At 42.4% G+C, this 13,072-nt stretch overlaps 1 protein-coding gene across 3 annotated transcripts in view; it reads left to right on the forward strand.

The window, feature by feature from the left end:
• klhl32 (kelch-like family member 32) overlaps positions 1-13,072 on the forward strand; it is a 29,526-nt gene that overhangs the window by 13,003 nt on the left and 3,451 nt on the right. For all 3 annotated transcript variants that reach the window (XM_023410383.2, XM_023410385.2, XM_023410384.2), the window contains exons 4-8: positions 2,263-2,361; positions 5,324-5,539; positions 8,015-8,741; positions 8,951-9,009; positions 11,263-11,455. In XM_023410383.2, the coding sequence (XP_023266151.1) occupies positions 2,263-2,361; positions 5,324-5,539; positions 8,015-8,741; positions 8,951-9,009; positions 11,263-11,455 (1,294 nt within the window). The remainder of the gene's footprint in view (positions 1-2,262; positions 2,362-5,323; positions 5,540-8,014; positions 8,742-8,950; positions 9,010-11,262; positions 11,456-13,072) is intronic.

Genomic DNA, 13,072 nt, shown 5'->3' on the forward strand with positions numbered 1-13,072 from the left:
AGGAAACAACACTGTGAAAAATGGGAATGTGCAGATGAAGGTAATTACAGAGGGGGGGGGGGTGACTAGTCAGCAAAGCTTGCTGGGAATTGTTCTAAGTGGCTGTAGTCCCATGTAAAATATTTTATCATTCTAAACAAATTGCCTGATGATTTCAAATGAACTGTTTACACGAATGCTAAAGTGGTCAAATGATGGGTTTATTTCTATGCAGGAAATGTAATCAGCACAAAAGCCAACTGAAATGTTTTTCACACCAACAAGTGGACAAACATGCACCGGAAGACGTTTGTATTCAAGTCTGTTCCACTGAGATGAAAAACACAAGCTGCTTTTTCTATTTTCAAAGATGATAAATAATGTGTAGTCAAAGTCATTTTTCTCACTTTCACTACTGATGCAGTCACAGCTTTGTGGATATGTAGGGCAGCCTGCTGAATGGATTATCAATTATTTGTTCCTTCCTTTTAAAACCAAACTAACACTTCATTTGGAGTAGGTGAGTCCACTGTGTGAGAGGTTACATGACGCACGTCTAGCCTGATTGGGTAATTACTCCTTTGATTAATGGAATATTTAACTCCATGTGGTCCCGTTAGTATGCTCAATCAAAAATTACGGTCTACCCTCTATACAATTCATATTACCTGGCTCTGCTCCTGAGAGCCCAGCAATATCACTTGGCTGTGTTACAGAGCTTTACGTTGCATATGTGGCTAATATGGAGGAAACAGAAGGAAGCTTTCAGCAGATAATTTCAGCTGCTGTTCATTCAGCTCAACAGGAAGCATTTTGGCAGAATCAATTCTATAAAAATTGTGGGAATATGTTGCTTTGCTAAGAGGATGAAAATGGTGACTCAAGCACGTTGATAGAGCAGTGTTCGATTTGCTATGCAGTATGTCACACTCACTTTCCCTGTCTCTATTGCAACATGTTTATTAAGAAAATAACCGGAACATAGACAGTTTTTGATACTAAACTAAAATAAACCGTAACTAAAAAGTGAAACAAACATGGACATTGGATACGTAGTACATAGCTTGGTGCTAAACCTAAGAGATTATGATTTAAACCTTAAATGAGGGTTTTTTTCTTAATATTCCTCATATCTTTTTTTCAGACTATACTATTGATAATGATTAACAAAAAGAAAAAAGAAAAAACATAATGCCATTTGTGCCAAAAACATATATTTTTTTAAACATTGCCTGGTGTACTTACAATGTCCTACATTTCAATCAGGAGAGACTAATAAGAGGAACATTGAATTGAATTTATTGTGAACAGAAGGAAGTGGAGGAGTGGAGCTGCGAGGATGGGAAACTCCTGAACGGAGGGTTTGATTGGAGATGTTCAGTAATCAACAGCTGAGGTGGTGAAGGGGTGGAGGTGGCCACAAGTTTTTCACAGTGCTGAATGACAGCAGAGAGAGGGAACGCTTTTAAAGTTTGACAGCTTACAAGTGATTGGCTAAAGGTCAGCATGTCAGGTTGTGATTGGATGAAGATGAGAAAGCGGGAAACGGTGCTTGTGACTTAGGCGGCATGTCCAAGGAGATAGTTCTTCCTGACTGAACTTTCGCTAAGCTTCGTATTGTGTTACACTTAGGCTGCTATAACTGCTCAGTGACAGTTACTTACCAAACATAAACCAGTCAGCTCCATAATCACAATTCACACTCACTGTCTTATGGTCTTTGCAGCTCAGTTTTGTCCACTGCTTTTGCTCTCGTCCTCCGAGTCAGCATCATCATACTCATTATTCAACTTTGCGTCTGAAATATTCGGTTCATCACTTGGTAGAAAAATATAACACTTGTCCTCAATTACTCATCAAAACTCTTCAATATCAAAAGAAACTACAGAAAACCTGAACTTCTCCATTCTTGTGTGTGTGTGTTTTAGAGAAAAACATTAGAAAATGAAAGGTCTTCAACAAATATTTGACAAAAAGGAGGAAGTAGAGGGCTTAACTAGATAAAACAAATAACTTGATGTGGTATAGTTCTGATTAAGGTATGCACAGGGTTAATATGATCTATAGTAGCTACAAATACACTCATAATGTTGTGCTGTTTTTCATATAATTAAATATGCTCTCAATTAATAACATGATTATAAACAACAATATAAATTAAATTATTTTCAAAAAACAAATACTAGAATCCTTTGAAAATCAGTGTCTGAAATAAAAAAAAAGGTCAATAAATGTAAATATTAAAAGAAACTGCTGACCTTGTTTATCTCTATCTATTTCCAGATTCTGCTGGAGCCGGCGGTGATCCAGGACGTCCTGTCTGCAGGCAGCCACCTTCAGCTGCTGGAGCTCCTCAGCCTCTGCTCCCACTACCTCATCCAGGTACACACACATGAAGCTGTCCCTGTGTGTGGGCTGGGGACGTAATAAGAGGAAATCAGAGGAACAACCACTTCACACTGCAGGGTTCCCATCAAATTAATGGAAATCCTGTAATATCAGTGCGTTTTGAGAGGTGGGTTCCACTCAGGAACAGTTGGTCCATTTGATCCTGTCTGTGGGGACTAGCAAAGACATTTGATACAAATGGGCCACTTAACTTAAAGTGGGATAACCTTTATATTTCAACTTGTTTCACACATTTATTAAAGTGCACTAGAAACCAATAAGTGTTCCCCTTTGTGGAAACAACAGAGCAGCATGGACCCAGTCTTTACGGTGAATATATTGGTACTGGCTGCGTAATTTGTATGGCTAAAATACTGACACGGCCTCTCCATCTTCTCAGCAGAAAAGGAGTAAAACTAAAAGACAAGAGCGTCACTTGAGTCAAACATATACTTGTGCAAACACAACATAATGACAGAAATCTGGATAAACATGTTTACGGGCGAAAGTTTTTTGGCACAATCTTGGTCACAAACCCAAACTCCAAAACTCCAAAACCCCAAAACCCCAAAACCCCAGATCATACCTGAGAGAGCAGTGTGTAAAATGAGCATTGTATATGATTCTCCCTTTCTACTTTCTGTTTAAGAAAATGAGAAGAAATGAATGACACTTGTGCTGATAGGAGCAACAGGAACATCAATAAAGGAACAGATCCACATTTTGAGAAATGAACTTATTAGCTTTCTTGTGTAGAGTCATATGAGAGGTTGGATACCACTGTTAAATCTGTGTGCTAAACATGAAGCAAAAGCCAGGAGATAGTGAGCCTAACATAGCACATGTGATACGAAATTAATGAATGAATTGATCTGCATTTAATTAATTGATCTCAATCTACAGCAATCTGTAATTAATGGTCTAGTGTGTCCTCGTCCACGGGGGAAGTTGCAGGTCAGAGTCAATTAGAGAGCAGAACAGAAGCCCTTGAGCCAGATTCAGTGGTATGCTCAAGGACACTTCAGCAGGGTGGAAACTTGTCAGCTAAGATGCCTGAGTCCAGATTTCTTCAAGAACGAGGCCACCCTGTTGCCTCTTATGACAGAGACCAAGATGGGTCTGCTGGAACGGAGGCGAAGTCAGCCCTCTGTCCTCTGGGTATACAGCCAGAGGCTGCTGTAGATAAAGACAAATTAGGTCACTCAAAGGCATTTTAGACACAGACTGCGGCTCAGGAGGTAGAGCGGGTCGTCCACTCATCAGAAGGTCGCTGGTTCGATCCCCGGCTCCTCCAGTCTGTGTCCTTGGGTGAGATACTGAACTCCAAATTGCCCCTGGTTGTTCACTGGTGTGTGAGTCTGTGTGAATGGATGAATGTAGTGTGAAGTGCTTTGACTAGACTAGACTACAGAGGTGCTGTATTTATGTGTTTGACTGGAACTCAAGCATTTTGCAGTGGTTTTAGAATCACTTCATTACATACACATACTCACTATTAATTGCATGTACTGTTTTATCTGGTGATCGTATCCTCAGATCCCTGCCACCACACTGTCATCTTCCTGCATTGTATTTTGCCATTGTCCCTACAGTTACATCACAATGGTAAACTTTGCTCTAATCTGCCACCTGGTGGTTGCGAAAGCCTCGTCTCTGCTTGTGTTGACTGGAGCGAATATCCTCCTGAATAAGTCATGAGTTTCGTGTGCGGTCATCTTTTTACCTGATTAACATGAGTGTGTGCTCATCACAAGTCATATCAGCTGACTGTTACACTTGCTGTTTAGTTTGAGTAGATAATACAGGGGCCAGACCAATAACATTGATTTCCCAATACACACACTGCACCAGCTGATTGAAAATGAGATATATCAGCCAGTCAGCATCACCCACCTCCAGTGTGATGGATGCTGATGTGCAAAAGTCAGTTAATTGAATATTGAATAATTGATCAGTACTACACTTGCTGTGTATAGCTCTATAAGTTTTTGTCTGAATTGATTCTTAAGAAACCTTTTGACTGATTGTTTCTATTTGTACAATCATCATTCTAATAAGTATTGAAGACAATTCAAGAACAATTCACTTTATCGTACTTTATCTGTAAAATAGCGTTAAAAACTGAAATGTAGTGAGTTCCAGTGCAGAATATCATCTGTAAAAGTTGAGTGGTTGATCCATTGAGGTATTATATTATTGTAAGGTGAACAGTAGCAGAAGGGAATGTTTGTACTGTCTGTGCTGAAGGACAGCCAGAAGATGGCAGTCTTATTCCACTAGTCACATTATCAGTTTATTGTATATATGCTTATTCTCTGTCTGCCTGTCGCCACATTTGGCATCTGTGTTTGTCATTTAACTATGACCCTGAAATCAGCTCACAGTGTGTGTATATATATATATATATATATATATATGTGTGTGTGTGTGTGTGTGTGTGTGTGTGTCTGGTTTGTGTAATAGAGTACATATACTATCTAATATATGTATTGGGGATGAGTGTATATGACCATCTCTGCTGAATAAAATACATACATACATAAATGTGACATTAAATCAAAGATTACGTCACTAAGTGTGGAATATTATATAAGTGTCAGGGTGAGGGTTTGCCTAAAGGCAGCTCCCAGCAAATTTGGAATATTTAGATGATATTAACTGTGAGGTCATTTACCTTGGAATAAAAAACACTTCAAATGAAACCATTAAGTATTTGTCTTCACAAAGGTCCAACTGATGGAATCTGGGGAGAAGATAGAGCAGTGGCTGTTACAGTTTCACAGATTTTCTAAATGGGGATTGAGGGTTAGGTGTGTTTTGCCAGACAAACTCATCATCATTAGTTACCATAGTGTGTTTTACCATCATGTGGTCTGACAGCTGTCTCTGAAGCCTTTCAACTTATGTAAATGAAGACATGCATTCATCTGTATGTTTATGTGTATCCGTCCTGCAGGAGCTGAGCAGCGTAAACTACCTGGAGCTGTACCGCGTTGCCGACCTGTTCCACCTCCCCGCCTTAGAGGAGGCTGTGGTGGGCTTCCTGGTGGAGCATCTGTCTGAGCTGAGCCAGAGCCGGCAGGACGAGGCCCTGCAGCTGCCCTACCGCCTCCTCAGGGAGGTGCTGAAGAGCGACCGCCTCACCTCCCTGAGCGAGGAGGAGATATGGAAGGTACAGGAAGTGTGTGTGCGTGTGTGTGTGTGTGTGTGTGTGTGTGTGTATGTGTGTGCGCCTGACACAATACACATCTAACACACAGACTGATAAACAACAAACTAAACACTGCCATCTGTATGTCATAAACTGTTTGTTTATATTAAGGACAGTAGGAAAAGGAAGGACTGTTTCTCACTGTGTGATGGACAGCTAGTCCATACATCCACCTGAGTGTGTGTGCGTGTGTGTGTGTGTATGTGTGTGTGTGTGTGTGTGTGTATGTGTGTGTGTGTGTGTGTGTGTGCATGCGTGATGAACTGCCGGGATTGTGGAGTGAGGCGGCAGTGCAGGGTGGGGACTTGCCGTTTTGACTGTTCATTTGCACCAATCAGCCTCCCCTCCTCCTCCTCCCACCTCACCCCCACCCCTGCCAGATCTCTCTCCCTCTGTCTTTCTCCCCTTCTCTTCTCTGATTAGGCCCACCGCGGCTCCATCAGGGCCCCAATCCCCCAGCTGTCACTCGGCCGCCCGTCTGATTGAAAACAATCAGGCCTCTGATGGCACAATTACCCTGACCCTTTAGCCAGCCGCCGCCGCCATAATCAGCCTCTGATTAGGCTGCTTTGGGCCTCCTTCACTTCGCCCAGAAGGTTAATTTGGGCATCAGACGGAAGCGAACGGCAAGCGGGGGCCGTCGTTCGAAAGAGTGGGGTGGTGGGTGGGGAGGGCTGCGCACGCCAATACCGGACAGATATAGCTTGGCCGTCAATCATTGTCACTCAGAGTTTTCTTAGAGTCTCTCACGCTCTGGAAATCACATTTTCTCTGGCTTTGTTTTTTTTTCTCCTCTCTCTTCTTTCTTGCCATCCTGCTCTGCCTTTCTGTAGCCCCCCCCCCCCTTTACCTCTCTCCCTCACTATCTCTTTCCCTCATTCTCTCCTTTTCACACACGCAGACACACACACTCTCTCTCCCACTTTCTCTTTCAGTACAGAGGGGAAGGAGGGAGAAGGAGTTGATTTATTCTGTGCCCTGAGGAAGTTGTGTGATGCAGCGTGACCTTCACAGTCAGCTGCCATAGTGTGCACGCACACACACACACACACACACACACACACACACACACACACACACACACACACAGAGTCACTTCAGAGCTGTGAGGAAGAGAGAGGTGGGGTGAGCGATAGAGAAAGGGAGGTAGAGACAGGAGAGTGGCACAGATACCACAAAAAGACAATCTCCACTTGCATGTTTGTTGCATATTCACAAATTAACAGTGGATTGAAGGGAAAATAAAGGAAGGTCTGGATAGATAAGATAATGTACACATTGAGTATTTGTACACACATCATGCACCAAATGCTGTGTGATGGTTTCTGTTGTAATACTGTGAATTTTGTTCAGTGTTTGTCTGATTTGTCCACGGTCGTCCTTGTCACCGCCTCCGTCTCCTTTGCCCCCTAAACTTGCCTTTATTCTGCATCCCTAAATTCTCAGTCTCTGCGCCGATAACGCTGGAAAAAAAAAACCCACTTCTTTTTCCTGATAATGGCATCAGTGATCTCCAGTCATCTTGCCCACATACACTCCTCATTGCAGCTAAATAACCTTGCACTGTTCTCAAGTTCAATTAAATCCCTTCTCTGGAACCCAGTTTGCCTGCATTAAACAAAGGATGGTGCCTGTGGATATTTACAGTCTGTATATGGAATGCTACTGATTAATAAATGCTTGTGTGCGTGTGTGTGTGTGTGTGTGTTGGCAAGTATGTGTATGTGATGGTTTGCCTCAGCCTTGCCATAATAGCCTGTAAGTGTCTAGAAAAACAATTATGATTAGCAGTCCTTCGCTTGTTTTTTCTCCTTTGGTTTTCCTTCTCCATTTTCTGCTTTTCTTCCCAACTTCTCACTTCTCTGATCTTTCTTTCTTTTCATACTTACTCCAAGTTGTCTGTCTTTTCTTTTCCTTTTCTCTTATACCTTCGTTCTTCCTCCTTCTCTCTGTTCCATATTCTTACTTCTTCCTTCTTCCCACTCTCTTTTTAAGGGACCGCATAAAAGTTATAAAATGGCGAGCCAGCTGAACTTTTTGTTGCACCTTTTAAAAAGCTCAGAGTTATTAATATTTTCTTTGAACCCTTCCCTTGACTAAAAAAACTGCAACACCCACCTCCTTATGTGTCAAAATAACACAACAGCATTAAATTGGTTCAACTCATTTTACCAATAAAAAATAAGAGAAGTAAAGCACAAAGAATTTAAGATGGTTTACCCCAATTTAAACTTTAGTTTGATGGAACTATAATTTTGACATAGGCACTAAATCTCAAATTAAAATTTGATTTAGCAGTTGCAAATTTATGTTCCTGAGCAAACAGTTTTATAATAGGCAAACTATATGACACATTTAACACTTGCCTTTCCATGCAGGTGTGAATGACTGTTGGCACAGTCCATAACTGTTCCTCCTCTCTCTCTCTGCCTCTAGTTGGTCGTTCTGTGGTTGGAACATGACTGTCGCTATCAGTACACGGAGGATCTTCTACAACATGTCCGCTATGGCCTGATGGACGTCCCCACCCTGCACCACCTGGCCCACAGCCACCCTCTGGTCCAGTCCAGCCCTACCGCTGCCGCCCTGGTGGACGAGGCCCTAGACTATCATCACGCCACCTTTGCCCAGCCTCTTCGCCAGTCAGCCCGCACCAGGCCTCGCTTCCAGTCCCTCACCCTTTACATAGCTGGAGGACGGAAGCGGGAGGTGAGCAGAGTCAGGGAGCTGCGGTATTTCAACCCAGCCGCGCAGGAGCACGTGCGTGTTGCAGGTGGGTCGAACTGGAGCGAGCTGGCGCCCATGCCCACCGGGCGCAGCCACCACTGTGTGGCTGTAATGGGGAACTTCCTATTTGTTGTGGGTGGGGAGGTGGAGCATGCGACCGGGAGGACGTGTGCAGTAAGGACTGCCTGTAGGTACGACCCCAGGGGCAACCGGTGGACTGAGATAGCCCCCATGAAGGCCTGCAGAGAACACTTTGTCCTGGGAGCTCTGGGTCAGTACCTGTACGCAGTGGGGGGCAGGAACGAGCTGAGGCAGGTGCTGCCCTCCGTGGAGCGCTACTGTCCCAAGAGGAACAAATGGATGTTTGTCCAACCCTTTGACCGCTCTCTGTCCTGCCACGCCGGCTGTGTGGCTGACAACCTGCTCTGGGTCTCAGGTAAACAGTGATGGGGAAGAAGGACTACAGATCATACACTACACATGCATACGCTTACTTGTACCCTAATTCCACACGTACCAGAACATATACATGCACAGACACACTCTTGACATTTAGCTAAGACACACACACTGCTTCATGCATATTTGTACCTACATCTTTCACTCTCTGATAAAAGCCCAGGCTGCTGTTCCTTTGTGTTCCAGGTGGGGTGACAAACACAGCTCAGTACCAGAATCGACTAATGGTGTACGATCCAGAACAGGTAACTGTGAAGTGACGGCAGTTTACACCACAAATTAACTACACCTACAGTCTACTGTACTATATTACTGCTGACTATATCTGAACGCATGCTGTGTAGAGTCTCATATTTTTAAAGCTGCTATTACAAACATTTTATATTAACAATGGATCAAATTACTATGTGTAATGTGAGAGAGATGTTTAATGGACCCACAGGGAATTATCATCAATCTCTACGGCCCCCCTCACCTTTCTAATGTCTGTTCACACATTTGTTTTGGTTTCTGTTTTGGTTCCACTCTCACTGCTCTCACTGTTTCCAGCAGCAGGCAGTTGTTTTCAGCAAAAAAAAAAAAAACTCACCATACACTACCTGCCAGACTCAGGCCATTACAGCAACTGCCTAGTGAAGCACTCAGCAGATAAAGAATTACTGGAGCCAAGAGAACAGAGAGCAGTGAACGCTGGGCTTATATTAGTAAAGTCGCCTGAGACAGGAGTCCAAATGAATACTGATGTTTCTCTGTTCTTGCTGGCTGTGTAAGAAGCTAATGTTTGCTAAAAATGTTCGGCTAGTCAATTTTCTTTACCCACCGTCCCAAAGTGGCCAAAAAATAAATTTAATAGAGGTTTAACCCTCCAGAAAGCTTTTGGCATCCATTCAGTTCACTACATAAAGGATCAAAACATTAGTAATACTTTAACTATTAAAAACAACTTCTCAGTGTCAGACTGAAGCATTTCAGCTTGTGACCGACACTGATAAAGGCCACTAGGCAAAAAAAAAGTCATTCTGATAATAAAGTTCATCTAAATTCTTCAAGTTCTGTTCAAATTCCTTTTCCACATAAATTCATTCTGCAACTGATTTTTCTGTCCACACACAGTAACATGTCTTAACTTGTCCTAGAAGAGCTACACCTCCTTTCTAGGGCTCCCCTGTTTTTTGGTTAAAAAACATGGGTGAGCATCTTCTGTCGTAAAGAGAGAGGGTGTCCATGTTTTTCAGACTCGATAGTCCTCTGAGATATATTTGTGATATTGGCCTATAAAAATACACCTGAGATTACAGTTAGTGTTAAATCTGCATTCAGTTTTTTTTATTGCTTTATATTGTTAATCTACACTTTGACCACATCAGCGTCACAACAATGGCTTTTTTTCGGAACATTAATGCAGATCTTATGTTTACGGTGACAGATTACACAACAGGCAAGAGTCAAGAGTCTCCTAATTGATTTTCACACCATATGGAAATTAAGTGAAACCAAAGGCACCCAGGAAAATAAGAAAACTACATACACCTGTTTGAAACTCTACAGCTCACCTTAGAATATAATCAGCAGTAAGTTGTAGTTAATTAATCATGCTTACCTGGTCCTTTAATGTAAATCCTCCCAGTGTTTTCTCTACAAGTTACAACCATTTATCCTAAATACAAAGTGAACAATCCTATATTTATTTTGTTTTCCTCTGAATTTGAATGAATTTTATTGAATATCATTTCTATATTTGCCACACTCACACTCAGCTCAGCTACAGAGGAATGTAGTAAGCTGCGGTGTGTGTTTGTGTACATTACGAGCCAGCTGTTGAAGGGGCCTGGATCTCGGTGAGGCTGTATATGATATGGAGGTATGCAGTGTGTATAAGAGTAAGGTGCATATCCATATGGGTCTGTGTTTGTACATGTCGGCGTGGAAGCGAGGGAGCGAAGAAGCGAATGAAAGAGGGAGGGAGAGAGTCTCATTTGTATTCACCATGAATCTACATTCACCTGCCAGAGCAACAGCAACCCCCCACCCACTCTACCCTCAACAGATGGCCACCCGTCAGCTCCCAGCAGACACACACACACATACACACACACACACACACTTTCATTCTCTGCCTCAATCAAGCACTCACACACACACATACACACAGACACAAAATAAGCTACAACACACTTAGTGAAATGAGCAGGGATCCTTGGTGTAAAATGGAGTGGCTGAAACATATGATTAGAAATAGGGAGGGAAGTCATTAGTACAAACCAGAGCTCTAGTGTCACGTTATTTATCTAGCACTGAGCATACATCAATTACCCATGCATGGATATGCTTAAATATTAATCTTCTTATTCATCCTCCTTCCCTCTCCACTCTCTCTGTTTCTCTCTCCCTCCCTCCCTCCCTCTCGCTACTACCTCTCACCTCCTTCTTTCTTCCCTTCCATCTGCTTTAACTGCCTCATCCACTCTCCTCCACTTCCACCTCCACCTCCTCTTCAGGACCAGTGGTTGGCCCGCAGTCCCATGCTGCAGAGGCGAGTTTACCATGTCATGGCGGCGGTGAGGAGGCAGCTCTACGTGCTAGGCGGTAACGACCTGGACTACAACAATGACCGCATCCTCGTCCGCCACATCGACTCTTACAACATGGACCTGGACCAGTGGACTCGCTGCTCCTTCAGCCTCCTCACGGGTGGGCAAAGTGGAGGAACCACACATGTGAACATGCAGAACACACCCAAATTCCCACTTGATGGTTTGATACCACTCCCATGTGTGTACACTAAATACAAAGCTACACTCTGGAGACCATTAGCTTAGCTTAGCATAAATCCTGGTAACAGGGGGACACAGTTTGCCTGGTTCTGTCCAAACATGACAAAACCTGCCCATGCTGGTTGTTTGGCAACTTCAGCAAGAAATAGTTCCACATGTAATCTCATGTAAACTCACACTTTATTGTTTTTACAGAGCAAACAAACTAGAAATGTTATACAATAGATATAGTGTCAGTCAATGAGCCTTAGAAGTTTTGGAAGGCTAGCTGTTTCCCTGTTTCCAGTTTTTATGCTAAGCTAAGCTAACCAGTTGTTGATTCATATGTAGAATACAGATATGAGAGTGGTATCAGTCTTTACATCAAACCCTTGGCAAGATGTTGAATAACCATACTTCCTAAAACTACTCCTTCACTTGTATGTGACAGAGGCTGCTTATAGTGTAGTCGCTTTGTTTGTTTGTGTGTTAATCAGCAGGATTATGCAGAAAACACTGAACACATTTGCACCAAACTTGGTTGAGGGATGGGGGCCGGGGAAGAACCCATAAAATTTTGGTGCTGATCCGGTTTAAAGGGGTGGACACAGGAATTTTTAAAATCACTCGGGATAGGGCATTTCTTGACATTTTTGTCAATTTCTCAGGAAATAGTAAAGATGGATTTTGATGTAAAATATCAGACATAATTATTGTGTTGACATCTACGGGTTTGCAGGTCCAGATAATAATCATGGTAATAATCCGGATCACACACAGAGTTGTAATTATTACCCATAGTAAATAAGAAAGAGTGGATATGGCACCAGCAGCATTTAGGAATGAGTAATCTTCAGTATGTCATTCAACACGCAATTAATAAAATGACACAATAACAATAGTGGTTGGGACATAGCATGTCACACAACAGGTAATAAAACCGTACAGCTGTCTTGCATTAAGATAAACACAATAAATAAACACAGCTATACTTGAGAACAAAAGACATATGTAGGATTGTTTGGTCTTGGTGGCTAGCTGCCTGCAGTTTCTCTCGGCTCTGCGGAGCTCTATAGTGTCTTTAAGCTCATTATATTGATTTTCTGGCCCACAACTTTTGTTTTTGTTGATTTTTTTTTCTCTGATGCAGCAGGCAGCTGTTTCAGTGAGAAAGCTTTAAAACCCCACTGCTGTCTGCCCAGCACCCAACGACTTCGACAAACTTAGCTAACTGCTTTGTTGAAAGCAAAACAGAGCAAAAGCAGAGTTAATATTGGATTGAAACTGATGGTCAACTTTTCTATTGAAGGCCCTGAAATATAAACAGTGGGATCTGACATGAATTCACAACTGTTTTGGCTGTTTCACATGAGACAAAAATGATATCACATCCTGATGAAGCAGCTGATTAGTATTTAGTATTAATACATAATACCTGAGGATGTTTCTTTTTCAAACTACTTTAACTTTGATTGTAGCTTATTAAATCATGAGTATTAAATGTTAGCGAGAAATAGTTAAGATTTGAAACTGAGTTTTCAATGCCTTGATGCTA

The sequence above is a fragment of the Seriola lalandi genome, unplaced genomic scaffold (assembly GCF_002814215.2).
Source record: "Seriola lalandi dorsalis isolate HSWRI2012SDOR001 ecotype SW California unplaced genomic scaffold, Sedor1 jcf7180002054425, whole genome shotgun sequence".
In the NCBI taxonomy this organism is placed as follows: Eukaryota; Metazoa; Chordata; class Actinopteri; order Carangiformes; family Carangidae; genus Seriola; species Seriola lalandi.